At 50.7% G+C, this 26,138-nt stretch overlaps 10 protein-coding genes across 10 annotated transcripts; 6 read left to right on the forward strand and 4 right to left on the reverse strand.

The window, feature by feature from the left end:
- Window positions 1–1,487: 1,487 nt before the first annotated feature.
- Window positions 1,488–3,082, forward strand: A1O5_12618 (uncharacterized protein; the record flags this gene model as incomplete). Its single annotated transcript, XM_007753187.1, has 6 exons — window positions 1,488–1,695; window positions 1,744–1,856; window positions 1,912–1,942; window positions 1,996–2,040; window positions 2,090–2,521; window positions 2,574–3,082. 6 exons carry the CDS (start codon window positions 1,488–1,490, stop codon window positions 3,080–3,082), a joined length of 1,338 nt encoding a protein of 445 aa, XP_007751377.1.
- A 257-nt stretch (window positions 3,083–3,339) lies between these two features.
- On the reverse strand, window positions 3,340–4,831 carry A1O5_12619 (homogentisate 1,2-dioxygenase; the record flags this gene model as incomplete). Its single annotated transcript, XM_007753188.1, has 2 exons — window positions 3,340–4,687; window positions 4,764–4,831. The coding sequence occupies 2 exons, from the start codon at window positions 4,829–4,831 to the stop codon at window positions 3,340–3,342; spliced, it is 1,416 nt and encodes a 471-aa protein (XP_007751378.1).
- A 490-nt stretch (window positions 4,832–5,321) lies between these two features.
- On the reverse strand, window positions 5,322–6,629 carry A1O5_12620 (fumarylacetoacetase; the record flags this gene model as incomplete). Its single annotated transcript, XM_007753189.1, has 1 exon — window positions 5,322–6,629. One exon carries the CDS (start codon window positions 6,627–6,629, stop codon window positions 5,322–5,324), a length of 1,308 nt encoding a protein of 435 aa, XP_007751379.1.
- A 352-nt stretch (window positions 6,630–6,981) lies between these two features.
- On the reverse strand, window positions 6,982–7,788 carry A1O5_12621 (uncharacterized protein; the record flags this gene model as incomplete). The annotated part of the gene is made up of 1 exon (XM_007753190.1): window positions 6,982–7,788. One exon carries the CDS (start codon window positions 7,786–7,788, stop codon window positions 6,982–6,984), a length of 807 nt encoding a protein of 268 aa, XP_007751380.1.
- A 613-nt stretch (window positions 7,789–8,401) lies between these two features.
- On the forward strand, window positions 8,402–10,115 carry A1O5_12622 (3-hydroxyphenylacetate 6-hydroxylase; the record flags this gene model as incomplete). Its single annotated transcript, XM_007753191.1, has 4 exons — window positions 8,402–8,758; window positions 8,815–9,569; window positions 9,630–9,748; window positions 9,808–10,115. The coding sequence occupies 4 exons, from the start codon at window positions 8,402–8,404 to the stop codon at window positions 10,113–10,115; spliced, it is 1,539 nt and encodes a 512-aa protein (XP_007751381.1).
- A 195-nt stretch (window positions 10,116–10,310) lies between these two features.
- On the reverse strand, window positions 10,311–12,776 carry A1O5_12623 (uncharacterized protein; the record flags this gene model as incomplete). Its single annotated transcript, XM_007753192.1, has 3 exons — window positions 10,311–12,188; window positions 12,265–12,292; window positions 12,340–12,776. 3 exons carry the CDS (start codon window positions 12,774–12,776, stop codon window positions 10,311–10,313), a joined length of 2,343 nt encoding a protein of 780 aa, XP_007751382.1.
- A 535-nt stretch (window positions 12,777–13,311) lies between these two features.
- Window positions 13,312–14,865, forward strand: A1O5_12624 (uncharacterized protein; the record flags this gene model as incomplete). The annotated part of the gene is made up of 1 exon (XM_007753193.1): window positions 13,312–14,865. The coding sequence occupies one exon, from the start codon at window positions 13,312–13,314 to the stop codon at window positions 14,863–14,865; it is 1,554 nt and encodes a 517-aa protein (XP_007751383.1).
- A 588-nt stretch (window positions 14,866–15,453) lies between these two features.
- Window positions 15,454–17,544, forward strand: A1O5_12625 (uncharacterized protein; the record flags this gene model as incomplete). Its single annotated transcript, XM_007753194.1, has 2 exons — window positions 15,454–16,353; window positions 16,414–17,544. 2 exons carry the CDS (start codon window positions 15,454–15,456, stop codon window positions 17,542–17,544), a joined length of 2,031 nt encoding a protein of 676 aa, XP_007751384.1.
- Window positions 17,545–18,718: 1,174 nt separating this feature from the next.
- On the forward strand, window positions 18,719–19,897 carry A1O5_12626 (uncharacterized protein; the record flags this gene model as incomplete). The annotated part of the gene is made up of 2 exons (XM_007753195.1): window positions 18,719–19,783; window positions 19,844–19,897. 2 exons carry the CDS (start codon window positions 18,719–18,721, stop codon window positions 19,895–19,897), a joined length of 1,119 nt encoding a protein of 372 aa, XP_007751385.1.
- A 2,877-nt stretch (window positions 19,898–22,774) lies between these two features.
- On the forward strand, window positions 22,775–23,038 carry A1O5_12627 (uncharacterized protein; the record flags this gene model as incomplete). Its single annotated transcript, XM_007753196.1, has 1 exon — window positions 22,775–23,038. One exon carries the CDS (start codon window positions 22,775–22,777, stop codon window positions 23,036–23,038), a length of 264 nt encoding a protein of 87 aa, XP_007751386.1.
- Between the last annotated feature and the right edge of the window lie 3,100 nt (window positions 23,039–26,138).

Raw genomic sequence — 26,138 nt, forward strand, 5'->3', positions numbered from 1 at the left:
CGAAACTTGAATAATGTGGGCGTACAGAAGAGTTCTATGGTATAGTGATGGGGCAGGTAAAGAAATGGATCTCGCCGATGAATTTACTCGACGTCAGGGCAGACCTAGACGAAATGACCACCCCGGCAGCAGAAGACATGTCTATACTCCAGAACTGGGTATTCCCTTGCTCAGAAAAATTGAGCATTCGAGGGTCTCCCCCGTCGCCATTATCGAACAAAATCACAAGAACTCCGCTTTCAGCCCCTGCCAATCCCGTTAACTTTAGCTACTCGCGTACTAGGCCGTCTCTCTAGTCGCAAGCTACCCGCTACGGGGACAATCCCCAGCCTCGTGCACCCGCCTCCTTTCCCGTTTCCCACGCCAATTCCCAGAATCTTGGAATCGGCTAGGCCTGGACAGGATTTGCCTTGCAGAAAACGACTCCAAGGAGTAGGCTCGGAGTACCCCGTCAGGCCAAGCGTCTCTTATTTCAGGTTGCCCCAACACGCTGTCCACCACGGAGTTTTGATTTCTCCCACTGCATGATCCACATGATTCAAACGAGTCATGATCAGCGACCAAGAAACACCTACGGCATAACCTACCTATGGAACTCTCGGGTGGTCCAGGTCTCGGACAGGGACAACCCCTCATGATTGCAATCCTGGCCTTGGCGTTGTGAAGGTTTGCAAAAGCTGATCTCGAGTTGGGCATGGTTTTCCTTCGCAAAATGCTGACTGAAGTGCACCACATCCGAATAGCAACCAAAAACGCGGATCGGATCCCATGGATATAGTAACAAAAGGATTTCACTGAGGAGTTCGTGGCAGTCATGTCCAGCCAAGACCATCCAGCTGAAAGTCTGTCGCCTGAGAGTTAGCCAGGGGCAATGTTGATGCACTCGTCCCGAGCAGCATCAGGAGCTGCATCCCCGAGAACTACCTTCCCACTAGTCAGCCACCCGGGCCGTTGACAAGTGTGGGGTTTGATCCATGCTGTCACGATAGTCTTTGGCACGACCAAGCACGATCTTGAGCCTAGTTGGTGACGGCGGTGGCATGGTGGCATGGATTTTTTTGGCCCCTTGTCACGTACTCCGTACCCTAAGTACCTATTCCAGACTCGAGAAGTTTTGATAACGAAATCAGTGCTTGACACTGGCAGGTATAGACCCACTCCGTCTGTTTTCTGCTGTTCTCGCCCGAAGTCTGAGCTCCCGGGAGGATGCTTGCCTCTTTAGTCACTTGCTAACTAGCTGGCCTCATCCGATGGTGAATGTCCGCTCCCGCGAGATGAGTCGACATCATTGATCTGCATACCAATTAGCTGTGCAGAATTTCAAATTCCAATGGCCGTTGCTAGCAGTTCTCTTCGTTCTACGTTCGATATGTTGATTCTCTGATTCTACTCTGCAAGCAGCAATTGCCAACTCACTTCAGTCGCTCTTTTGGTACGTCGCTGGCCAGTTCAGTGGCATTGCCGTTCTTTTTTTTCTTCTTCTGGAGATGAAGTTCTTTATTTCGACTTGTGCCGCATTACTGGGTGGCTGTGCGCTTTCCTCGGCATTCCCCACAGTTTCCAATGTCGCGCTTCTCGCCAGAGCGGGTGGATTTGATATCCCAGAGGACTTGACGTTCGAAGACATTATCCGTCAAGTACAACATCAACGAGAGAAAAGGCTCCTTATCAACGCTTTGGATACACCCATCCAAGGTAACCTGTTCGTGTGGCCTTGAAAGTTCATGGCTAACCCGCCACAAGTCGATGGCAAGTATCAGTGGAAGGCACCAACGTCGAGCGCACAACGAGGGCCATGTCCCGGACTCAATGCATTAGCTAACCATGGCTATATCGATCGCTCTGGAGTTGCAAAGGTAGTTCAAAGTCCAAATTTGTTAGTTTCATCGATTCTAACGATTGTATTATTAGTTTCCCGACGTCATCGGTGTCATCAATGAAGGTGAATAATGCAACAGACAATCTGTACAAAAACGGTGTTAACCATGAAATAAGTATACGGAATGGACGTTGGGCTATCCACAATTCTGGCCGTAATGGGTACGACATAGCAAACCCCCAAGCAGGAGCGTCAGCTAAGTCTGTTCAGGCACTGTCTGGACCGGCAACCCGATATCCTTGAGTCCAGGTTTCTCTATTGACCAATCGTCCCCCCAAGCCCAGAATCTTCTCGGAAACCTGCTGGGGCTCCTTGGTGAACCACGAGGCATTGGGAGGTCGCACAACTGGATCGAGGCAGATGCTTCACTCACTCGCGATGATCTTTATGTCACTGGTGATGCTTCCACGATGGACATGAGCCGCTTTCTTCAGCTTTATAACCGTGCTGGCGAGGGCACCGATGTCATTTCGGAAGATGATGTGCTCCGTCATGGGGTTGATATGCTCAACGAATGCATTGCCACCAACCCGTACTGTTGGTATGGACCCTATACTGGCGCCATTGCCCGTAATGCTGGAATTGCATTTACCCTTCGTTTGTTGGCGAATCATTCAGCAGAGAACCCGCAGGGGATCATGAGTAAGTGTCCAAGGTTCAACATTCGGAGGGACATTGCTGACTGTTGGATCAGCTAAGGAGGTATTCAAGTCTTTCTGGGGCGTGGTCGACAACAGCGATGGCTCGCTCCAGTACAAACGAGGATGGGAACGCATCCCAAACAACTGGTACAAAACCCCAGTCGACTATGGCCTGGTGCAGCTCAACTTGGACTTGGTGAAATGGTTCGTCCAGTATCCCCAACTGGCGTCGATTGGAGGCAACACGGGCACCGTCAACTCCTTCACACTATTGGACATCAGAGATCTGTCAGGCGGCCTTCTGAATGCAGCGACGTTGCTGGAAGGCAATAATCTGCTTTGTTTCGCCTTCCAGATCGTCAACACTGTCTCACCGGACTCTCTGTCCCCGCTCTATTCAGCCTTGGCGGTTCCCTTGAAATTACTTACGGAGGCCTTGGGCTCGGCACTTGATCCTCTGACGTGTCCACCACTCGGGGATCTCACATATGAGGGTCAGCCGATCTGGGAGTCATTGCAAAACGCATTTGCTGGCGCTGGACGTGCTGGTTCGCCGTTGTGAGGGAGTCAGAGCACGAAATCTGTCAAGCTTTCCCAGCTATAATAGTCGTCTGGTTAGACAATGGTCAGCCTTGCGGCTCTTAAGTCATTTTGCTATTCATAAGTCAGATATCTCTACAGCGGCCTACTCATACTCGGATGAGAAAGACACCCCACGTTTTACAACGCCGCGCGTAGTCACACATACTGTCTTATTTCTCATATTTTGGAAGAAGGCATCATCTCATTCTGCTCTGCATAAGATACGACTTTCGAGTTTCAATGACCATTCACTCTCGCCTGCACCTCCCCACTGGATTTTAGCTGCTGATCAAGGAATGGCGAAATCACCTTGGCCTTCTCGGGCTTCTTGAAGTGACTCCTCAGCCCCAGCCACGTCCGAGCATTGTAGTTCAACTGCCTCTTGTTCGACTTGGACCAGGCCCACTGGCTCAGGCCCAGGAGCACATTCGCCTCCAGGACAAATGCCATACTGCCTTCACCGACCTTTTGAGGGAGGAGCTCCATCTCGGAGGCCCGGGCGTGCGTAGCGCTGTCGGGACCGTGTCCGACCATTACGTTGTGGAGACTTGCTCCGCCAGGCCGGAACCCGCCGTCCGTCCTGGCATCGTACTCGCCCTGGATCAGGCCCATGAACTCGGCCATCGTGTTGCGGTGGTACCACGGGGGCCGGAATGTGTTCTCCATGACCAGCCAGCGCGGTGGGAATATGGCCAACTCCGCTAAGCCCTCTGATGAGGCCAGTAAGGTGAAGATCGACGGGTCGGGGTGGTCGTAGGAGATGCTCCCGACGGTCATGAAGCGGCCAAGGTCGTACTTGTACGGGTAGTATGTCCCGTGCCAGGCGACGATATCAAAGGGTGAATGGCCCTGCCTAGCCTCGTAGAGACGGCCGTTGAATTTGCTGATGATCTTGTACTCGACGCCCTCTGTGGCTTCCTCATACGCAGCGACCGGGATCTGGAAATCTCTGGTATTGGCACACCCGAAGGATCCAAGCGGGCCAAGATTCGGGAGCGTAAAGACTCCCTGATGGAGCTCCAGCGCGTAGCCCCGTACAGGACCCTCGGGCAGCGACACATTGTATTTAATCCCTCGCGGGATCACGCAGATCTCCAGGGGTCGCACCAGTAAGTGGCCAAGCTCCGTCTTAATGTCGAGGACGCCAGTCTGAAGGATGATCAAAAGCTCACCGTCCGCCGAGGAGAAGGCTGATGTAGGATCCATTGTATTTCCCGCCGTGAAAATGAAGTAGCCCAGCCCGGATTTCGTCGACACATCCCCGGCGGCACAGAGTAAGTGCATCGAATGCACCCAATCCGCCTTCTCCTCAATATCGAATGGGTCCCAGCGTACCTGCGTTGGGGTATGCACAAGATCGTCGTAGGCATTGTAGTTGGTGGCCTGCTCTGCACCGTCCTGCAGAGCTTCTGGTTCGAACGGTTCATGTACAACCGACGGGATTATGCGATACAGCCAGGTTTGCTGATTATCCGGCCTAGGCGCTTGGAAAGCACTGCCAGAAATCTTTTCTGTGTATAAGCCGAATGGGGGGCGCTGTGGTGTGTTTTGTCCAATTGGCAGAGCGCCCTCGACCGCTTCAGATCTATTTTGGAGTTGTTGGATGAGCACGGAGAATGCAAGAGACACGATGGAGTTCTTCTGTGGAGCCGGTCACTTACTCTTGATAAGACCCAAAGCCGGTTTGGTATCTGTACTTCTCAGGCGTCTTGAACTTCGAGAAAGGCATCGTGTGTGGTTGTCCCGTGAAGAGTTGTGTGCTGTGGCCCGATTGACCTCAACAAGTCCTCTTTAATATTAAGGTCGCCGATATAGATGATCTTGGCTCGCTCATCATGCCACTGGCTCCCATATTCTAGAATACCTAGGTATGTTTTCGCAAATCCCAGTTGAGTTCTGCCGAGTTCGTAGTCGCCTCACCAGGGGTCCTGCTGACAAGGCTCGGAAATTTCCGAGCGCCTCCGAGCAAGTATGTTTCCGCACCTCCGAGCTTTCTGTCGCAGATCATTTTCACAGACTATCCATGACATCCATGATCAAAGAGATGAAGGGCAAGATGGCTCCTTGAAGCCGAGACTCTGGGCTTCAGATTCGGTGTATAGGAAGTAGCGCCTTTGGACACCATGAGTGCGCAGTCCTTGCATGATTACCGAGGTTGATATGTGAAGACTATGAGGGCAAGTACCTTCAACATTCACCAACGCGAATGTATCGTATCCTTACGCAATCTGCTTGTGAGCAGATAGCAAGACTCCAGCAGCATCGCCAAAACCAACATATCCATCCATCTCGTTGCCAGCCCAAGCTTTCAAGATGACCTCATCGCCGTCTTCCAACCATGCTCGCTGTTCTCCTCCTTCTAATTGAATTGGCCGCTTTCCATTCAATGTCTGCTCTAACAAACACCCCAGGGACGAGGTAGTCTCACCGCTAATCGTCCCCGATCCTAAGAGATCTCCGGCTCTCATGGTACAACCTGTTATGGTGTGGTGGGCTAGCATCTGAGGGAAAGACCAGACCAGTCCATCGGATGCGTTGGTCGAACAGATGGTTGATTTCCTTTTCGTGCTGCCACTCACGAGCTGTACCTCTAGGTTCAGATCATATGTGAAGGCTTCGCGCTGTTCCTGCAGATACGGCAAGAGTGTTCCTGGATGTTTCATTCCGGGCTTCCTGAAGGGCTCCAAGGCATCTGCTAAGACAACCCAGGCACTGATTGTCGTAGCAAAGTTCTTGCCGTTGAAAGGGCCCAGTGGTACATATTCCCACCGCTGGATGTCTCGTGCCGACCAATCGTTCAGCAAGACGAAGCCGAATATGTTGTTTTCGGCTTCCTTGATCGAGATGTTGTCGAATGGCTGATTGCCACCGCAGACAAAACAGCCGAGTTCGAGTTCGAAATCCATGGTCCGGCACGGGACGAATATTGGATGCTTCTCGGCGGCAGTGATATCCTCGACAATCTGTCCCCATGGCCTCCGTACAGCCGTCCCAGACACAAATATCGAAGACGATCTGCCATGATAGGCCATTGGAAGGTGCAAATAGTTTGGCAAGAGAGCTCCATTCTGGCCCCTGAACAGCGCACCGGCGTTGTACGCATGGTTCATTCCTCCGTAAAAATCGCTAAAGTCTCCGATGTGGAATGGGAGATGCATACGAATCTGCGTCAAGGGCACAAGACATTGGTTTCGCAGTTCCCTGTTGTCTTTTAGTAGATGAGGATACGGCGTGTCTCCCCGGAAGATGTCTTGTAAATAGCGTCGTACGGCCCCCGAGAGGCTTCGCCCTAGGGCTGCAAGACCGTTGAGGCTCTGTTTGTCGAAGACTCCAACGTGAGCCTGAATCTCCGCAAGCTGAGAAAATCCGTCGTGCAAGGCAAAAACGGCTAAGTTGAGAGCATAATCTCCAATGGCGACTGCCACTGTTGGCTTCTCTGAATTTGGAAAGGTGGCAATGCCGAATGGGATATTGGCGAGGGAAAACCGGCTATCAGAGGCAATGTCAAGCCATGATGACGGTGCCATTGCGGAATATCTCTCTCGTCACTAAATTTTTGTCAATCAAAGCCTGAAAGCTGCCTTCTGTGTGATTGAAGGATGGGTGCTTTCAATGCGAAGCGTGAGAATGGTTCTGGTTTGGCCATTTATGCCATTCCGTCTCGGCCAGCTATCCCCCTCTGTTCACTTGGAGAAGTTCCGTCTTCGGAAGGCTAGCAGGAATCAGCTGTAAATATGAAGTATTTTGTTGGCTGGACCTTATCCTTAATCCAGCTTAAGCATACTCCAATGGGTGTGAAAATGGTGAACGAAGCGGTATATAACATTGCCTGCAGAGTTATGTCATCAGTAGATATCTGCAATTCTACCGCTCATCTTTCTAATTTGGCAGCTGGTTTTTGAGCTCTTCATATCTGGGTCTCGGTATCTCAAAGGCCTGCGTGACTCGGCCATAGGCCACTCCTCCCAGTCTAGCAACAGGGCGAAACACAGCAGGGTCGATGCTGGCTTGATCTGCGGTCAAGGCGTCTTCACGAACCCAGAAGCGCACGCCCTCAATGATGGCCATGGAGCCCGATTTTGCGCCTTTAGTGAACCTGCTCTCGAAATCCTTGATCTCGAGCAGTTTACCCTCGATACTGAACATGCTCTCCTTGACCCGATCCGCCTTAACTTCCCGACAGGGTGCAGGCGTCAAGCCTGCCAACTCCCATTCGCTCATACCGTACGGGGCATCGATAGCTGCAGCATTTGCAGCTTCGATGAAGTGTTCACTGATGATATTGATAACGCATTCGCCGGTATTTTTGAGGTTCCTCAGCGTGTCCTTGTCCTTTGAGCCTGTAAACCCCACCACGAAAACTGGTGGGTCGTGGTTCACTATTTGTGTGTAGCTGAACGGGGCCAAATTCCGCAAAGTGCCGTCCTCGTGTCGAGTGCTCAAAAATCCAATCGGTCTTGGAATAATTGCAGAGATCAGTAATTTGTAGTTGTTCACTGCAGATCGTCCTGGTTCATAAGGGTCGATTTCGATGTGCTTCTTGTCGAGACCAATACCACCGTCATGGGCACCCTGACCCCATTTCCAATCTGGGCATATGGTTTTTGACAAGACAAAGTTGGTAGAGTGATCGAAATCTGGACGTTCTGATTCGATATCTTTGAATGGTCGTCTGACTTGGGCCATTCTGGGTCTTCGGCAGCACAATGAATCAGCGCTCAGCAGTGACTTCAGGCACTACCAGGGCCAATCCTCAGAGACGACCGCAAGATGGGAGGCCATTTTAACAATGTCTCCCTATCTCACCGATACCGGGAGGGGGTATCTGACATTCGCATACGACAAAATTTAACATCGGCAGGCTCCCGAACACAGTCAGCCACACAAAGTATACAATTGTTTCCTAACCGAGCCATGATCCAGCTTTCATATCGTCAGCACTTGATGAGATTACCTCCTCGAAATCACCCTTATCCAATTGCTCATGTGCCGAAAGATTGATAGGTTGACAACGGGGATCTCGGAAAGCTGCGAGATGAGCGGGGTAACACCAAATATTCAGGTTTGCGATATAAGTCGGAATCTCGGAGGTCTTCCGTTCAGGCGCCTCAGGTCTCATGGAACCAAACATCACAACGACGCTCGTCGGTGGTACAGTTGGCTGCGAGCATCAAGCCTTTAAAGGCACCTTATGACTGTCCACGATGTCTCGAGTGACCGAGATGGGCAGCACTCTTCCTAGCATAAACCCATTCCTTTGTTGAGCGACAGCCTTTGAGCCTCGACAAGAACCACAGCGATGGCTTTGTTATATGCTGCTGAGATCATTGAAAACAGATGGACATTACTGCCGGCACTCGTGGCAGTGACGACTCTGATCGCATTCGCTCTGTATGAATTCATCCGTTCGTCGGCGCGAGTGCCTGGTTTCGGAGGTCCTCCCGGGAAACCTATCGTGGGCAACTTGTGGCAAATTCGCCAAAAGGACGCCCCGGAGCAGTACCGTCAGTGGGCCAAGAAGTACGGGCCCGTCTACCAAATCCAGCTTGGAAACATACCGGTCCTTGTGGTCAACTCTGCGGCGGCGGCGAAGGCCATCTTCAACCAGAACTCGCACGCCACAAGCTCGAGACCCGAGTTTTACACCTTCCATAAAGTGAGCTCGGCCATGTTCAATACCTGTTCTTGAAACCCACTAACCGCAACGTCAAGATCATTTCGGACACAGCGGGGACAACATTGGGAACAAGTCCATGGTCTGAATCTCTCAAGAGAAGAAGGAAGGCGGTGGCGACGGCGGTGAATCGACCCGCTGTGGCCAGCTATATTCCACACCTCGATCGAGAAACGCGAGTTTTCCTCTCCGAGGCACTCAATTATGGTGACTTTGGCAAGAAAGGGGTCAACCCTATGCCACTTTTTCTTCGTATGAACATGAGCATCGGTCTTACTCTTCATTGGGGAACAAGAATGGAGTCGCAGAATGAGCTCTTCCATGAGATTGTCCATGTAGAAGACACCATCAGCAACTTCCGAAGCACGACAGGCAACTTGCAGGACTATATACCGCTCCTCCGTCTGAACCCCTGGAACACACAATCCGCGCAGGCTAAAGACATGAAATTCCGCCGAGACAGATACATGCAGATCCTGGATAAGGACCTAGACGAACGTATCCGGAATGGCACTCACAAGCCATCGATCAGAGCCAACCTTCTCGTTGATGAGGAGGCGCAGCTGAACGACCTGGAGCTGAGTTCGCTGAATCTTACGCTCTTAGCTGCTGGTCTTGATACGATGAACTCTGCCGTGTCGTGGGGAATTGGAATGCTGGCGAAACGACAGGACATTCAGGAGAAAGCGCTCGCGGCCATTCGCGAGACCTACTCTGAAGAGAATCCCCTTTGCGATGCCGCAGACGACCAGAGTTGCTCATATCTTGTGGCAGTCATCAAAGAGATCTTGAGGTCAGTTTCAACTCAATTACAACGAAGTCGCAGTACCATGCTCATACCTGCTTTTCGTAGATTTTTCTCCGTGACGAGACTGTCACTCCCGCGTTGTACTATTCAGGACTTCGTTTATGACAACAAAATTATACCAAAAGGAACAGTGTTATTCCTGAATGTCTGGGCCTGCAATATGGGTAAGTGAGCTTTAGGTACATCCTTTGCCATATCAATCTGACAATTTGGTGTCTTCCAGATCCGGAATTGTGGGAAGATCCAGATCAATTCCGTCCCGAGCGCTGGCTAGAGAGGCCGGAAACTCCCATCTTCACGTTCGGCATAGGGGGCCGAATGTGCATTGGCGTACAACTCGCATACAGAGAGCTGTATGTTTTGTTTTTGAGAATCTTGAACAGCTTCAAGATCGTCCCGGACGGCTTCATCGAGACCAGCCCTATTGAAGGAGTGGCAAATCCTGCTTCGCTGACAACACAACCGAAGGCGTACAAGGTCCACTTCATCCCTCACAACTTGCACGCCCTGGAGGAAGCCTTGAAGCAGTAACCAGAGAATTTTGGGCCGCATCTGATACTTGGAATTCTGACGCCAAAGCGCCTCTTGTGGCGGCGGGGGCCTTTTTGGACAATGACGCACTATAACAACATTCGGGTTGGGCGATACGGAAATAAGCAAAGACATGCCAAATCGGCATTCTCAAGCAGACTGTTGAGTTGTTGGGGCTGGGCATATCTGTATGCTTCACTTCGAGATCAGGCTCTGGACACTGATCCGCCGTTCTGGTCGCGGGACGATTTTTGGATGTAAAGGGTCTAGATGGCCAAACCAGGTATCCCATCGTTCCCAGTCCATGGCATCCTCATTGGGGACATTAAGCGAATAATCTTGTGCCAGAATGGCATCCGTATATAGGCTCGTCATGTCGGCTGCTCCATCAGTGGGAAAGCCTTCGTTTGGGGCAGCGGTGAGCCAGAATGCATCATCTTCAGTCCGGATGCTCCCTGGAAAGCTGTTAAACTGCTGCAGCTGAACTGCAGTGGGTGCTTCTGCTGATCTCGATTTTGTATCTGACAGTGCATAGTCGTTGTCTATCATCCTCGATATGTTTTGGTTGTTTAGTCTCCCTTGCTCCTGAATTCTTGTAGCTACTGCTTCTCTCCTTGCTTTTGCTGCGTCTCGTTGTTCCCGAAGCTTGGTAATGTATTCCGGCGGATGGGAGAGACTTCTTTTCGCGGTCCTCAAAGCAGCCTCGCGACAGCCAAATGCTTTCAAACAAAGATTGCCGACTGCCGCGATGATTGGCCTGTTGATACTCAGAAATATTTCTAGATTGTTTTCGAACAAGATGTCAATGAGCTGCCAAACTCTCTGAGCGTCGCTGTGGAAGGGATCTGCTCGGAGTGTGTCCAGGATGTGGATGACAGCGTGCCACTGGATGAAGTAGGGCACATGCCAAGCGAAACGCTTCAGATGTTGGTGTGACTGCATCATGTTGTACTGCTCTAGGAGCTGAGTAACAACGCCCCAGACAAAATGTCGTTCTGATTCTGGCACATGGTCTTGGTAGGCCCATCGGCGTGGATGGTGAGCCATAAATCGGACAAGGTTTGTTGCTGTTCGACCACCAACAAGGGCCATAAGTTGTAGAGGCTGAGCTGGATCACAAAATCTCAGGTACTTTGTCTCCAACATGTCTTCGATCCCCTTGACAAAATTGTCTTTTCGCTCCAAGTCGTCCATAGCCACGTATTCATCACAGGTAAACGCGACTTTTCGTGGTTTGACTATTTTTGCTGTCTGTCCAGCAGCGAAGGTAGCCATCGCCGATCTGACCATGCACCATATCATCTCTGTTGGTCTGACCGACTCAACAGCTGCTTGCGACATTGCAGGATACAGGTCGCTATCGTTGACGTTAGCGGGCATTTTAGGCGTGGTATCATCGAGTTCGAAGTTTCGGAACTTGGGCTGACCATTCAACTCTGCCGCGCGGAAGTCGTGTGTCCTAAGCAGCCACCAGATGCGTCGACGAATTTCAGTTTCAAAAGGAGGCAAGCCAAGCAATGTGCCATCGAGGCCCATACCCATACCTTCTGCAACACGCATCGCAGCTCCAGTGAGGCTCCACACAGCACGGGGTTCGTAGTCGTCTCGGATGGAAAGAATGTGGAGCACCAGTGCCTGCAAAACCACAAGGCTAGTGCTACTCATAAATCTTGCACGAGATAAGGCTGCTTTTGTAGCAGCCACGTAACGGGGAAGCAGTATCGCTCTGTTCTCCCCTAGTTTTTGTTTGCATTCATCTTGTGTAAGCGACAAAACAGCGGTGGTATATATGGCGAACATGAGTGCTTCAAAGCCTCTCGGGATATGTTCGATACTGTTGGTTGCTTTCTCTATTGCACACTGAAGGCTTGGTATATGCACCACCTTCGTAAGTGGATTGATGTTTCTAAGGAAAATCTGCCATAACTGATTGATGAGTTGAGGGGGTGGATGCGAGAATGTAGTCACGGCTGCGTTGCAGCCTAGAACGTAAGCAAAATCATCCTGGGACGACTTATCCTCGCTTGTGTCGTCTGTTGAGTCTTCTTCAAGTGGGTCCCCTGCGTCGTGGATCTAACTACACCGTCAGCATTAGGACGGTTAAGGCTGTCAAGTCCGCAGTAGCCACGACGAGCCGAATACCACGTACCTCTTCGGCCACTCTTGACCACAAGCTGCTATTGGGGATCAGCCTCGTTCTTGAAATTAAGAAACTATCGCTTACTTGTGGACAAGCTTCGTACCTCCCTGCCCCTGCAGCAATCGAGGTTTGAAGATTGTTGTCTGTAGCCCAGAGACGGCTAAGTCTGGTGGTGTCAGTCGCCGAACGGTTTGAGGTACCTCTGAGCGGCTGCTAGTGACATGATGCTCGTACTGCGAAGATGCGAAGACCTCAGACTGGTCGAGTTCGACGCTCTTGTCTCGGTGTATTGCTTCGTATCGCTTCAGTAACTTCTCAAACTCTTCGATGTGGACACATTTTCGTCTCTTTCGAGGCACCCTTGGCTTTGGCGGAGGAAAGATGCATGGCACACCGTGTCGGACGCAGGTACTACATGGGCGGACTTTGTCACACCTTACTTTTCGATCGGAACAGTGAACGCAGGCAGCAGAGCTGCGCTTAGTGGGTGTCGGTCCCGGCGAGACATCTGGAAGGTTCATCTTGAGTGGACGTCGGTGCGACTGAAAGTGTAGTAGCCGTGAATGTGAGGCAAGGGCTCCAGCAGAAAAGAAATGCCATCTGCTAGGCGAACGGCAGTTGAGACTTTCCCGCAACTCTGGTGAACCACGCGTTAGGGAATCTATGATCGATCAAACCCAGCAGCGTTGCACATGCAAGCGATGATCATTACAGGGAGAATCAGGCAAGGCTGAATACTAAGAGGTGATCTGATTGGTGGCATTGCGGATCTCGGGGAAACTGGAGGCTCGGTTCACCGAAAGCTTGCCCGCTCGGAGATTCTGACCCCGAAAGACCTCGAATCTCCCCAGGCTTGGCAAGGGCAGCCAGGGGCTTCCCTCCTTTTCCTCTTTCTGCCTATACAACTTCAACTCCAACGGGGCCGAAGTTAAAGAGGGTACGTAGTGCCTCAGTGTAGCTATAAAAGCTCCCTGGAATCTCCAGAAATGTATTCTTTACCGCGAGCAGACGTGTCTACCCGAAAATCTCGGAGCTGCATTGTCGGCGCACCCAACCATGAGCAAGCTCTACGACGTTATTATCGCCGGTGCAGGCCCTATCGGGCTCTTTCTGGCCTGTGAGCTAGGACTGGCTCATGCATCTGTGCTGGTCCTAGAACGTGATTCTAGACCTGGATCGCCTTGGAAAGTCGACCCGTTGGGCTTTCGTGGCATGAACTCGCCATCACTTGAAAACTTCTACTGGCGGGGGCTTCTGAGCAAGCTCTTTGTCCCTGGGGAGCGTCCCTCATCTTATCAGAAAACTCCAGGTTTCCAGTTCGGTGGTCACTTCGCCGGTATCCCTCTTGACGCCAACAGATTGGACATGGACCGTTGGAAATATCGCCTCCCAGGGCCGACCCTGGTGCCTGGCCCTACCACTATCGACCGCGTCGAGGCGGTACTGACAGAGCGTGCTGAGCAATTGGGTGTCACAATTCTAAGGGGTCATGGTGTTACGAAGATATTAGCACATGACGACGACAGCGTGACGGTGGAAGCTGGAGAAAACCAATCTTTTTGCGGCAAGTGGCTGGTGGGATGTGACGGCGGACGAAGTGTGGTTCGCAGGTCTGCAGGATTCGACTTTGTTGGAACGGAGCCTAAGTTCACTGGTTACGTGGCTCAGTGCGACTGGGACTACCCCGACAAGTTAAGACCGGGTTTCCACATCACGAATGCCGGACTGTATATTATAAGAAACCCCGACACTCTTTACATGACGGACTTCGACGGTGGCGCCTTCGACCGCACGCAAGACATCGGGCAGGAGCACGTTCAAAGCGTCTTCCGCCGCATATCAGGAATAACAGATGTGAAGATCACGAAGATTCACCTCGTCTCAACGTTTACTGACCGGTGCAAGCAAGCAACATGCTATCGCAAGGGCCATGTCCTCCTTGCCGGCGATGCTGGGCATATCCACGGACCCCTTGGAGGCCAGGGCATGAACCTTGGCTTGGGCGACGCTATGAATCTAGGCTGGAAGCTCGCCGCAACCGTGCGGCGAGAATCGGGGTCTGATGGTCCTCTATCAGACCTGGCACTGCTCGACACGTACGAGAGCGAGCGTCACCCCGCAGGGGCCTGGGTGCTCCAGTGGACGCGAGCACAAGTTGTGGTGCTCCAGCCCGATCTCTATGGTGCGGCTGTCCAGGCGCTCATTCGTGACCTAATTGACACTTCTGACGGGACCAACTTGTTCATCGGCCGCTTCTCGGGCCTGTCACAACGTTGCACTCTTGGTGAGGGAGAGGCGTATGCCCACCCGCTTGTCGGCTGCAGCACTCCGGATTTCGAGCTGCATGATGGTTCCAGGCTAGGATCCAAACTGGAACATGGTCGGGGACTTCTTGTTGATTTTGAGGACGACGCAGCATTCAAGCAACTGATTGTCGAGGGGAAGTACAAGGCCAGAGTCGAACATATTGGCCTAGGCGCTAGGGACACGCGGGGGCTGCGTGCTTTGTTAGTTCGACCTGATGGCGTTGTTGCTTGGGTGGTCGATGACCATATGAAGCCAGATGTGGACGCGGCCAAGGCGGCCCTGGATCAGTGGTTTGGGTTCTAATTCTTGAAGCATGGATTGCCACATATACTGCATCAACGAAACACCACTCAGCCTCTATTTTTCCTCGTCAGTTGCAACACGTCGATTTACATTACGTTCGTCTTTTTCGTTGCTTAAAGTTCTCGGCACTATCGGTCTCATCGCGATCGGCAGCCTCCCCTCTATTGGGCTGGTGCCACAAAACCCCGCATGAAACCGCTCGGCAGTGCCGGTGAGCATATGGGGTACATATAAGCTTCCTGCGCCTACGACCAAATCTTTCGCTGTTGCTCAAGGCTTGTTCTCAACCACGTCCTCAAAGATCATCACTATATTCGACCACAGTACCAAAACAATGGCAGTAACGACAGACCAACAGAGTACTCAAGAGCACGATGAACATCGGAGCAAGAGGGTCGTTGAGGGCAGCCTAGAGCGTGGCTCCAAGGCCAAGCGACCTCGTTATGTTTCAAACGCCTGGTAAGCACACTTCTCTTGCATTTCTGTCAAATTACATGATACTTAACTTGCCTTCTCGTCAGTAACGAGTGTAAGCGGCGAAAGGTAAAGTGTGACGGTGAAGAACCCTGTCAGCGATGTGTCAACAACATGGTGCCGTGCAGCTATCATCGGACGTTACGAAACAATGATGTCGCATCCGCCCAGCCCGCGATTCTGCCTTCGGAGAACCTCGAGGGGATATCAGGTACCCAAGATAGGACGCTACTTCAAATGGGAATGCAGATACGTGCATTGGTGGATAAAGTGGAGAAGCTCCACGAAAAGCTGAGCGCAATATCTCCCACCAGTCTCCCCGAGCCGACCCATCATCCCGTGGCCAACCTTGAGCACGCGATGGAGCTGAACTTTTCTCATGTCGACGCGCCGCAAGCCACAGATTCAGAGGCAAGAGACCAGTCCATGCAGGCGAACACCGATGAAGCGCCAGAAACTATCTCCCCAGAATATCACGGACCTACCAGCTCAGAATTCACCTTCGAAGTAGCCAACGAGAGCCTGAGCGAGTTAGGGTTTAGATGTTCTATCGGCGTCCCGAACCGACCAAGCAGGTTCCCGTCCTTCGTCACTATCTCCAGAATCCAGACTGCTGACAGAACACTTCTGAGAAGAGATTTAGCACGAGACCCTCTGTGGACAATTGAGCGATCTGATGCGTTGAAGTATATCGACATCTATCACAATTCAGTAGGGGCAATGTATCCAGTTATCGATCGCTCGCGCCTTGCTCCGAAGATACAACTCCTGTTTGATGCTTTGGATTTGGTCCGAGGCCGGCCATGTCAGGGCGGCTTTGGCAACTGCATAGAATTGCTGTACAGCATCGAAACTCAGATCATGAAGATCCTCGTCGCTATTGGCATGATCACTGAGCTGGGTGTTGCAGGGACAGACGCGGCTATGCGGCTAATGCAAGATGTTCTTGATACGTCGGAAGACTCACTTATAAACACTGAGGGTCTCAGCGGTGTTCAACTCCTCGTCTCGACCGTGAGTTTTCTTCATACGCGCCATTCCGCGAACTAGTGGCTAATAATATCTCTGTAATAGGCACTATTCTACTACAACTTGGACGAAGAGCCCAAGGCTAGCAGGTACGCCTGTCTCGCGTCGCGGCGATGTCTAGAAATGGGCCTTCATCGTCGAGATACATTGGTGAAGCATTTCCCTGAGGAAGGTGCGCGCAAGGCAGCCCTGAGAATCTTTTGGTCAGTCTTCACACTCGACCGCCGATCCAGTCTCGGATTGGGAGTCCCGTTCGTCATTCAAGATAGCCTTGTGGACCCAGCCTTGGTATCCCTGGACTTTGATAATGTCTATCTTCGCACCATGATCCCATTTGCCAAGCTGTCCGGTAAAGCCTGGCAAATGAGCAACGAATTTGGTAGCAAAGAACCAGACATCGTACGAGAGGAGATCGAGTATCTGGACTACCAAGTCTCTCAGTGGCAGAAGCAGATCCCAGCCTCCATCCGCTATTGTCATGGATCAACCGGACTACCCGACCTGAAAAGTTGCAACTCCGAAATCCTACAGCAGTTCTACCTCAGCGTTGCGCTCTTCGTCCGCTCAAACCAGTTGCACAATGTCATCTACCGGCCCCTTCTGCAATCCGCGTCCCGCATAAAGAGCCACCCCGAACACATCCTCGCCGCAGTCAACGTCGCGAAAGATTCTCTCCAGGTATTATCAGAACTTGATGCTGCAACAACTCTATTAGAGACACATGCCACGTTCTTTAAGCACTTCATCGTCTCGAGTCTGGGAAATCTGCTGTTGATCGCGGTACATGCTACTGCTGAATATTGGATGGAGATCCGCGATACTTTCCATGTGGGACTGACGCTTCTGAGAAAACTGAGCTCGCGATCCGGTCCGGTGATGCGGGCATGGAACCGACTGAAATGCCTCGAGGAGCTACAGTCTAAGATTCTGAACACGCGGCAACTGCAGACCGAGCAGCAGCAGGACGCCGACCACTTTGGCGGCATTTCAGATATGAGACCGACCCAGGGGACGAGTTTGTTGACCGATTGTAATGTTGAGCACCCTATGGATGGCGATGACTCCACACCGTTCGACTCGCAGATCCGCGACGAGTTTGCGCGATTATTCGACCCGTCATTTGCATTTGGGGACTTTTATGAGTTCCCGTTCTTCGAAAACGACGGTAGGAACTGATGTGGCAAGGGTTCTGCGACCATGGCTCCCCCCGAATCTTCCTAGTGGAGGACAATCCCAAGCACAGGCAGCTTGATTAAACCTCTGAGCGAAGAGGCTTTGCAGAATTTCAACTCGTCAAGATTGATCATTCAGAAAGAGGAAGACAAAGTACCAAGGCGATGCTCCAGGCTAGCCGAACCGACACCTCTGACGTCCTACCGAGCCAGCAAAGGCATCGCATTGCCTTTTTCCGAATCCCAAATGATCTCCCACTCCATTTTGTTTAATAACGTTTCCACAAATACAGCACATAATGGGGATGCTCGAGGGAGACTCGGGAGTCGCGATTACAAGATTACAGCAAAAAATTACTGGCTATGGACAATGAGTCGCCTCGGGTAAGCCACTGTCCTTTGTGGTCGCTGTCCGAACTCCTATCCTATGCCTCCTCAGTACTCTAACGCTGTGGAAATGACTATACGGCGATGAAATGGCTCTTGCCCCACGAAGTTCTGCCTAGCCAAGTGCCGAAATGCCTGGGTTTTTCACACCCCAGCTTTTTCCCGTCAGCCTAGTCGCTGTTTGACAGTTCTTGACCTAATATGGAACAAGGGGCACGTGGAAGTGCTCCCATTACAACCACTCTGTTATTAACTACCAGATGTCTCCCTTGCCAAATTTCACAAGCCAAACAGAGATCTGACAGCAAAACCAAGATTCTCATGTAATGGTAAGTTTTGCGGAGAACTTAACAGCTCCTGGTCCGGAGTTTGGCTCGAACTTAAAGGCGCACGCCGCGATACTTGTCAACCTGGGCGTCTGCTGATTGCAAGGTCTGCACTTATTCGGACGACAGAATTCACTCCAGGAGCTAAAACACTTCCTTGTCGTTGGCATTGAGGTCCTCAGGGCACTGTCAAGAGTGGGGCGGCGCGTCCACCCTCTTCACATACATGAACAAAGGGTGTCACTAACTTTTCGCACATTCACTTCTTGCTCCGGGAATAGAGTGACACCTCTTTGTTGCCTGTGATACTGACGACCCCGAACTAGCCGAGCTGGCCGATATAACATCCACTCCTTTCATCCTATTCGGACCTCGTTGTTTTAGACACGTCCAGCATCCTATAGACAACTTCATTTTCTCATCCTTCGACTTTGGAAAGCAAAGACCGCCCTATCACCAGTCTCGATGGAACGCCGCAACCACACTGCTGGCGCGGTCCTAGACAACTTCAACAACAATCCCCCACAGCGTCATCGACCTATTAAATGCACTTATCATGCCTGTGGAAAGTACGGGCACTTTACTAGCCAGTGCTGGGTCGCCCACCCACATCTCCGACCTCGTGACGTTGCAAATCGCGGCCGTCGAGGGCACAGCCGACAAGGGAAACGTGCAGACAAAGGCGAGGAGGAGGTTACTGCCTGGTGTGATGAGCTCACACAGGGGAACTTCACCTGGGGTGAAGATCCGAACGTGAAGGTCGTCCCCCCCTTGGGAAATGACTGGCACTCGAAAGCAGACGACCCTTGGGATGCTCCCTGGATAATCGAGCCCTTTCCATTCCTCAAGCTCCCACAGGAGCTCCAAGATAAAGTATACGAATACGTATACGAGAAGAAGCATGGAGTGAGAGTAGACATTGGCGGACGCCTCCAAGCCTCGACTGTGCAGTTGGAGGAATCGGAAACCCAACCTCCGGAATTACTCGTATACGGCCATGACTACCCTTGTCTAGCACAAGTCAGCAGGAAAATTCGCGAGGACTCACGCCACGCACGGAAACATGCACTCAACGGCCGGATGACAATATTTTGGGACAAACATTACAAGGACTTTGCATTCCGAAAGATTCTTGCACCTATGTGGACGCACCTCCGGAACCAGATCACCGAGATTTCATTCTACGGCTTCAATGGCCGATCTGTGCACTCTTCTGACGGGCTTCACAAACTCTGGAGGCTCATTCCCTTACACTTCCCTCGAGTGAGCGTGATAAATTTCCGATACCAGGCGTACCGGTACATTGATGACGAGGATTTTGGTGTGCTTGGCTGGACGACTTACCACACGACGAGGCGTGCAGAGGAATTCGCCGTCGGTCAAATGGATGACGACTTCTCCTATCCCGGTTCCATGCTAAGCCTAGACAACTTAGTCCAGTATATGGACGAAGCTTCACAGCCTTGCACCATCTTCTTGAAAACTTCGATCGAGTGGTTAAATGTAAACCACAGCCGGGCGGATTATCACGTCAGTACTAATAGTGCCGTTCTGTGTGGTAAGCACTGCTAACAATTTACTTTGTCATAGTCCATTAAATTTCTTGTTACGCTCCCTGAGCTAGAAGTCGTTGAGAGAATTTGAAACAAAGAGTTGGATATTGGCCTCATGGAAGATGAATGTCCGGTGGCGATGTTGGTGCAGGCACAAGTGATCTACAGCCTCCGGAGTTAGGAGTCTCCGTTGAGACGCGGGAGAGGTTTTGGCTGGATGCATGTTGTCGTTGATGGAACGGGCGTCAAAGAGTTGATAATGAAGAGAGAAATCCAAGCAATATGGAATCCACAGGATATCTTGATCAAGCGCTTGCAATATGCGCCCTTTGGAAGACCGAGCGGATAGCCTGGATAGCCTTCACTAGCCTGTGGATCCGCAGCCTTGTGACTTCACAGCGCAAAAATGATATCTGTTTTGAGTGATTTCATTGTTTTCAAAATGATGGCTAGCCTAGTTTAGTTAGTAAGTGGAAATTTTGGCACTGACAAACTGTGCTACTCGGTCCTTCGCATATCAAGCCACTTCTGGTACTCCAGATAGAAGACACCCAGACCGGCTCAGCAGGAACGGCTGCTGCCCGTGGAATGCTGCTAGATAATAAATATCCCGTGCCAGAGCAGACAAGCCGCACCTGCAATGACCATGAAAATCCATCAATTCAATTTCTGAGCCCCGGTCAGATCGACCAGAGATGGTGTGCTCGAGTTGGAGAACCACCAAAAATTCTGAACATTTCGGGCCTAGGGATGGTGGATCATCCCCTGGACGGCCTGTATTACCAATAAGGACATCCTGGCAAGAGAAAACAAGTCAAGGCTATTAGATGCCATGGGTCTTGAGAGTGCTCTCTTCGGAGCTGTTTTTGGTATTCTGGAATTAGATCCAAGAGAGCCAACTCCAGACAATGTAGTCCCTTGGGACAATCGGCTTGCCTAGTGTTGAGGCTATTAGCGCCTTGGCGTCTCTTGCAGAGGTCGACAACTGTCCATACCGAGTTAGTTTACCTTAATCGCATACCGCCCCACCACAAACATTCACTTGTCGCCCACAGTTGGTTAACTCGGTCTGATCCTGAATATAGACTATCTCAGCCTTCGACTAAGAAATCTTAGAGCCCTTTCATAGCTGATCCTGACAGGTTTGCTGTTGCGTGGCCCTCGCCCATCGCCGATCGTTATCCTCGCGACTCTCATCGGCGTCACCAGTCTCTCTCAGGAAGGTCCTCCAACCTCCCTCCTCGAGACACATACAAAGTCTGCTCATGTGGCTCCAGGACAAGTCTCCTGGCGCCAGCACCAGGCTGGTACTGCACAAAGGTAGACACTAGGGAAGAGAGGGGGAAGAACACATGACCCCCAATCCATGAGCCCAACCAAAGATGTCCAGTCAGGCTGCGGACTTTGTGGGCTCCGAACCTCGCCGGGCTCTCGTGTCTAATAATTGGATGCGTCGGCGATTAGGATCCCACCTAGCATCAAGCGCGGTCGTATCATTGCTGGGGGGATCGTGCCTTCCTGGCAATTAGCTGCAGCTGTGGCTCAAGACTAATAGCAAGGAGAATCAAAACATTTGGTGACGAGGGTAAATGATAGCAGTAGTGGATGGATTCTGCTGAAATCGGACCCAACTACGCGAATAGTAAAGGGTATTACCTGTCCGGTTCGTCCAATCATCACGCAACCCATAGTGCCTGACAGCTGAGACTTTGGGGGTGGACCAGCGCCCCGAAACCTTGTGCCCAAACGCCAGCTTTTGAAGTCTAGCTAGCTACAGTGTTTAGTGGTCCAGTTCTCGCATTATCCCGCTCGCAGAGAGCCATGAAGACCCAAATTCACCCCGGTACCACGTTACATCCATGGCGAACCCTACTAGCAAAAAACATCAACGCATATCTGCGATATGAGACTGGCTCGGACGCTCTCCAAGATAAGGGATGCGAAGTAATCCAAGAATGTGGAATCCAAGGTATTCTTCAATCTGCCGATTCTGACTATGGCTCAGGGGCCAACAACAGTCCACACCGTTTACTAGCGCTGGGGGGACCTGTTCCCACAGCCACAGATCCCCAACCCAGCCCAGGTGCTGAAAATCCTGATGAACATATGTGCTCTGAAGGTATGGAAGACTCAAAGTTCATAATGAAATTAAATGATTGCATTACGACGCGTCCGATTCTTCGAACAGCACGTCAAGTCGACAATATCGTGGGTAGGTATACCTTGAACGACCAAGGCATTCCACGGCCGAAGTAGTGGTTTTAGCATTTCCGCCAAAAAGGTGTAGTAGTCAACATTAACCGTATTCTGCGTTTTACAATTTACAGGGGTTTCGGTGACGTCTGCACATATCTGACAGGTCATGAAGACACAAGTCTCACAGCAAAGGGAATCATGAACAGGACGGCTATCTTCTATGCCGCCGGAATTGGAGATCTCAACATGCTGAAATGTATTTTTGAAAAGATGGGCAGAGAGCTTTTCCAAGAAGAATTAAACCATCAAGATATATCTGGGGTGACTGCTTTGTATAACGCAGCGAATAGACCTCCAATGGACAGTGTTGAGTTTCTGCTCCCAACCGGTGCTATCCCAGATTATATGACGCAACACGCAGTGTCTAGAAGGCTTGAGCTTTTTGATTTGGGGAAAGAGCGAAAGCAGGTACATCTTCTCTTCGTGCCTTCTAGTCAATTTGACTCATATCGTAGCTTCCTGGTGTACGCCGAGAGCATCAATATACGAGGCACACTGCGACTGAAGTCACCGTGAGACAGAGGGCGTTTGGCTATTCGATAACGAAAGTGGAAGAACGAGCACATGGGAGTCTTAACAAGCCTACTGGATGGTCGGGACCTATTAATTGAACTTCTTTTAGCGGAACACATTAATAAATTTCGCCAGATCTGGCCAGGTCGGCGAGTTTCAGTAGTCGCTAGAAATCTTCGAAATCGGAGTCGTCCAGGTCATGTCGAGCGTGCAAGAGTACATGGCACTAAACGCCCCTGCAAATCTCGACATGAAAAAGGGGGCGGAATTCATGCGCCGAATATCCGACATTCGAAGCGAACTGGCCATGATACAGAAAGGACTGGACGAGCAGGCAGAAGTCCTGAGAAGTGTCATTGAAGATTTCGCTTACGAGACCGACCGGCGTAATGAACGGCGCCAGGTTCCTGCCGCTTTGCGGCAGCTTGTTAACTACAGCAAGCGATTGAGAAAAAATATTTAGAGACACGGAGCGAATCGAGAAAAAAAAAAAAAAAATCTAGCATGAGCTGAATCTGAAACGCACCTAAGTCACCATACGGGATATACGTACCAGTTGACTTTTAGGAACAGGAGTTATCGGATTCACAGTCTACTAGACAAATTACGTTGGAAAATGATTTGGTAAAGTGGCCCCGCAGACACAGCAGTACTAATCCAAAGACCAAACAGCTAACGCACGTCGAACAGCCACGATGGGGCTTGTTTACTTGGCCGTTATCGGTCTCTTAGTGGGATTGGCCCTGTGGATTCTGGCGAAGCATGACGGGAAGGAAGAAAGGGAAAGAAAAAGGTAAAAGAATAGATAACAACGCAAGTGAAAGCGAAAGCGAATAAAGACGACGGCGGCGACGAGGAGGGGGAGGATGATTTAAAGAGGAGGCGCACCACTGGGACTCAGAATTGAAAGGCAGAGCCCGATTCGAAGTCGAAGACGGCCAAGTCGCAGAGTATCTCGCAGAGTTTCCGCGCATTCTGAACGCGATTACGGCACCGGCGACATCAGTCGGCGTTGAACGGGAACGAAAATAGTGGAAACTCCGATGTGTAACTGACCAAAGTCGCATAGCAATGCCAGGTGTCGTGCGTATCGGGACTCGGGCCCGGGTGTGATTCATATGACTTTAAAGTCCCTCCTGATACGCCTTCTCCGAAGATATCTTTTGGTGCTTTTACCGAACGCCATACAGTAGGAATGTAAAGATTTTCATGTAATCTCTATATCCAGAGGCGCCGAAACTTCCTACTCCCCGTATAGTAACGATTGCATTTCGCGAATTTGAAAGCTGGCCCTCGTCTTGGTAATACTCACCTCCATTTATTAAGTAGCGCTACAGCTGGGAAGGCCGGAAACTGGCCGGGGGAACTGTAGTCGGGGGTACTTACTGGTGGGAGTCATTGTCCTCAAGGCATTTTCTCTCCATGCTGAGGCCTCGCTCTGTGATCCTCGGATGAGCTCTGCTGCAGTGGTTGCAGTGAAACCTATCAAGGACGTGATCCTCGCTTCGAATTGCTTTGAAAAATGAAGTAAGCGATTATTATTTAATTTGTTGAATGATTGTCCATATGCAGTGCGTCACTCAGATCCACTCTCCCACACCTACATCCGTCTCTTCAGAGTACCTGAGCCTCACTAACAAGAAAAAAGAAAGCCACCCCTTATCTCCCACAGATGAATTCTCTGGATTTTGTAAAAGTCGGCGAAATAAATACCAGCTGTGCCACAATGCCAAGTGATATGCTGACCGCCTAGGTAGCCTAATTGGGCTAGATCAAACACGCTTAATGGGTCTCACCCCTGGTGGCCCTTATCAGACTAATCAGAGCACGAATCTTAGCACCATCCACGCTACACCTTCGCGCCCAAATGCAGCACAGCGTCTAGAAAAACTAATAGTGTGAAGCCTTTTGTACACTCGGCGCACAGCTCATTTTTAGCATCACAGAACATGTCTCAGTGTGAAGCAACCAAAGAGCCCTTCTTGCCAACCAACCAGGTAGCAGCCTTGTAGGCCTTTTGATATACCTTTGATGCAGGGAATTGGACCTTCAGTGGCTATGTGGATATGGTTAGTACCCGTTGACTAACTTTTCCTTGAACCAAGACTTTCAGCCCGGCCCATCAATTAATCAGTCTCCCCAACATCTAACGTACGGCCAGCCACCGATCTCAATCGTCTTTGGACTTGAGCATGGATGTCTAGGGAAACCTCTGTTTGAGTCTCGAGGTTTGTCGAATCAAACGGTCTGCTTTTGTCCCCAATATCCTCAATATCCTCAATATCCTCAATATCCTCAATATCCTCAATATCCTCAATATCCTCAATGTCAACATCAACTTTACGCAGCGTGGGCGTTACTCTAAGAGAATCGGTGTTGCTCATAATTTCTAGTCTTCCAGACCTTATGCAAAGCTCCCCAGCTTTGATGTGATCAGATATCGTAAGACGGTATCAAAGTGTAGTCTTTTTGTTCGAGGTCAGACTAAATTCGCCCCAAAAGGCCAGGTGGTCATTGTCCATATAGTCAGTTTCAGCAGTCCTCTAAAGCTAAGCTCGGCGTCTCAGGAAACAGTTGCTGCTGAACTGGCCGTCATGTGGACATGTTGACCGGGGTTTGACGCATAGGCGCCACCCAAGAGTCACAATTACACCGTTGGCTCTCTTCTATAACGAGCTGGCTGCAAAGCTTCGAGAAATCTTTCACCTCAACTCCTCATCTCACCAGCTACCTTATCTTTGATCTAATCAAGTTTCCAACATCATTGTTGATAACAATGTATTTAAATCATGTCCTACTCCTATTAATGTGGCTTGCTGATGATCTTGCTACTCCATTTCCGCTGCACCTTGAATTAAGAGATGTTGCCTGCGACAAGGTCGATAAGTATACTACCCAGGTCGAATCACTCTCGACTTATTAATATTTATTGTACTGATGCATCTTAGTTCTTTATTGCCCATCGGCTATTTAACCCTGGACCGTCGACATGTCTATTCTATACTGCCCAACAAGTTGATACAGCGAAACGGCAAACACGGAGAACTGGGGTCGGGACGATTTCGATCTGGGTAAGTAAAAAACCTAGGTTCTGATAATGAGTGGTGTTGACAATAATAGGACTTATGGTCTTGCAATCTTTATAATGACAATGTCCAGGACACTAACAACCCGCTTCGTTGTATCATGGGCACACCAACCGACAAATTAACCTACTTCGAGAACATGTCCAGAGCCTACGCCCGACTTTGCTCCGTCCTCGCAACGGTCCTCACGCCCGATGTTAACAACATTCCTACGAATGGTATCTGGGCACGAATTGAGTTCCCGGAGTTGATGAGGACCACAAGCTTCGACCATCCCCTTGGCCAGGTCGAATCAGTCAGTGTTCCCAATACAATTCCTGGCAATGCGTCTATAATCTTTAGGATGGTCAGAGGCTAATCCACGCTAACCATTCTCGATAGGTTGATGCAGAGTCTACTGTCAGTGCAGATTTCAAGACCATATATAACCGAGCTGGACCCCTCTCTCCTCCTAGGCCTCAATCTTCGCAAGCACTA

Source organism: Cladophialophora psammophila (assembly GCF_000585535.1).
Source record: "Cladophialophora psammophila CBS 110553 chromosome Unknown aczJe-supercont1.35, whole genome shotgun sequence".
Classification (NCBI taxonomy): Eukaryota; Fungi; Ascomycota; class Eurotiomycetes; order Chaetothyriales; family Herpotrichiellaceae; genus Cladophialophora; species Cladophialophora psammophila.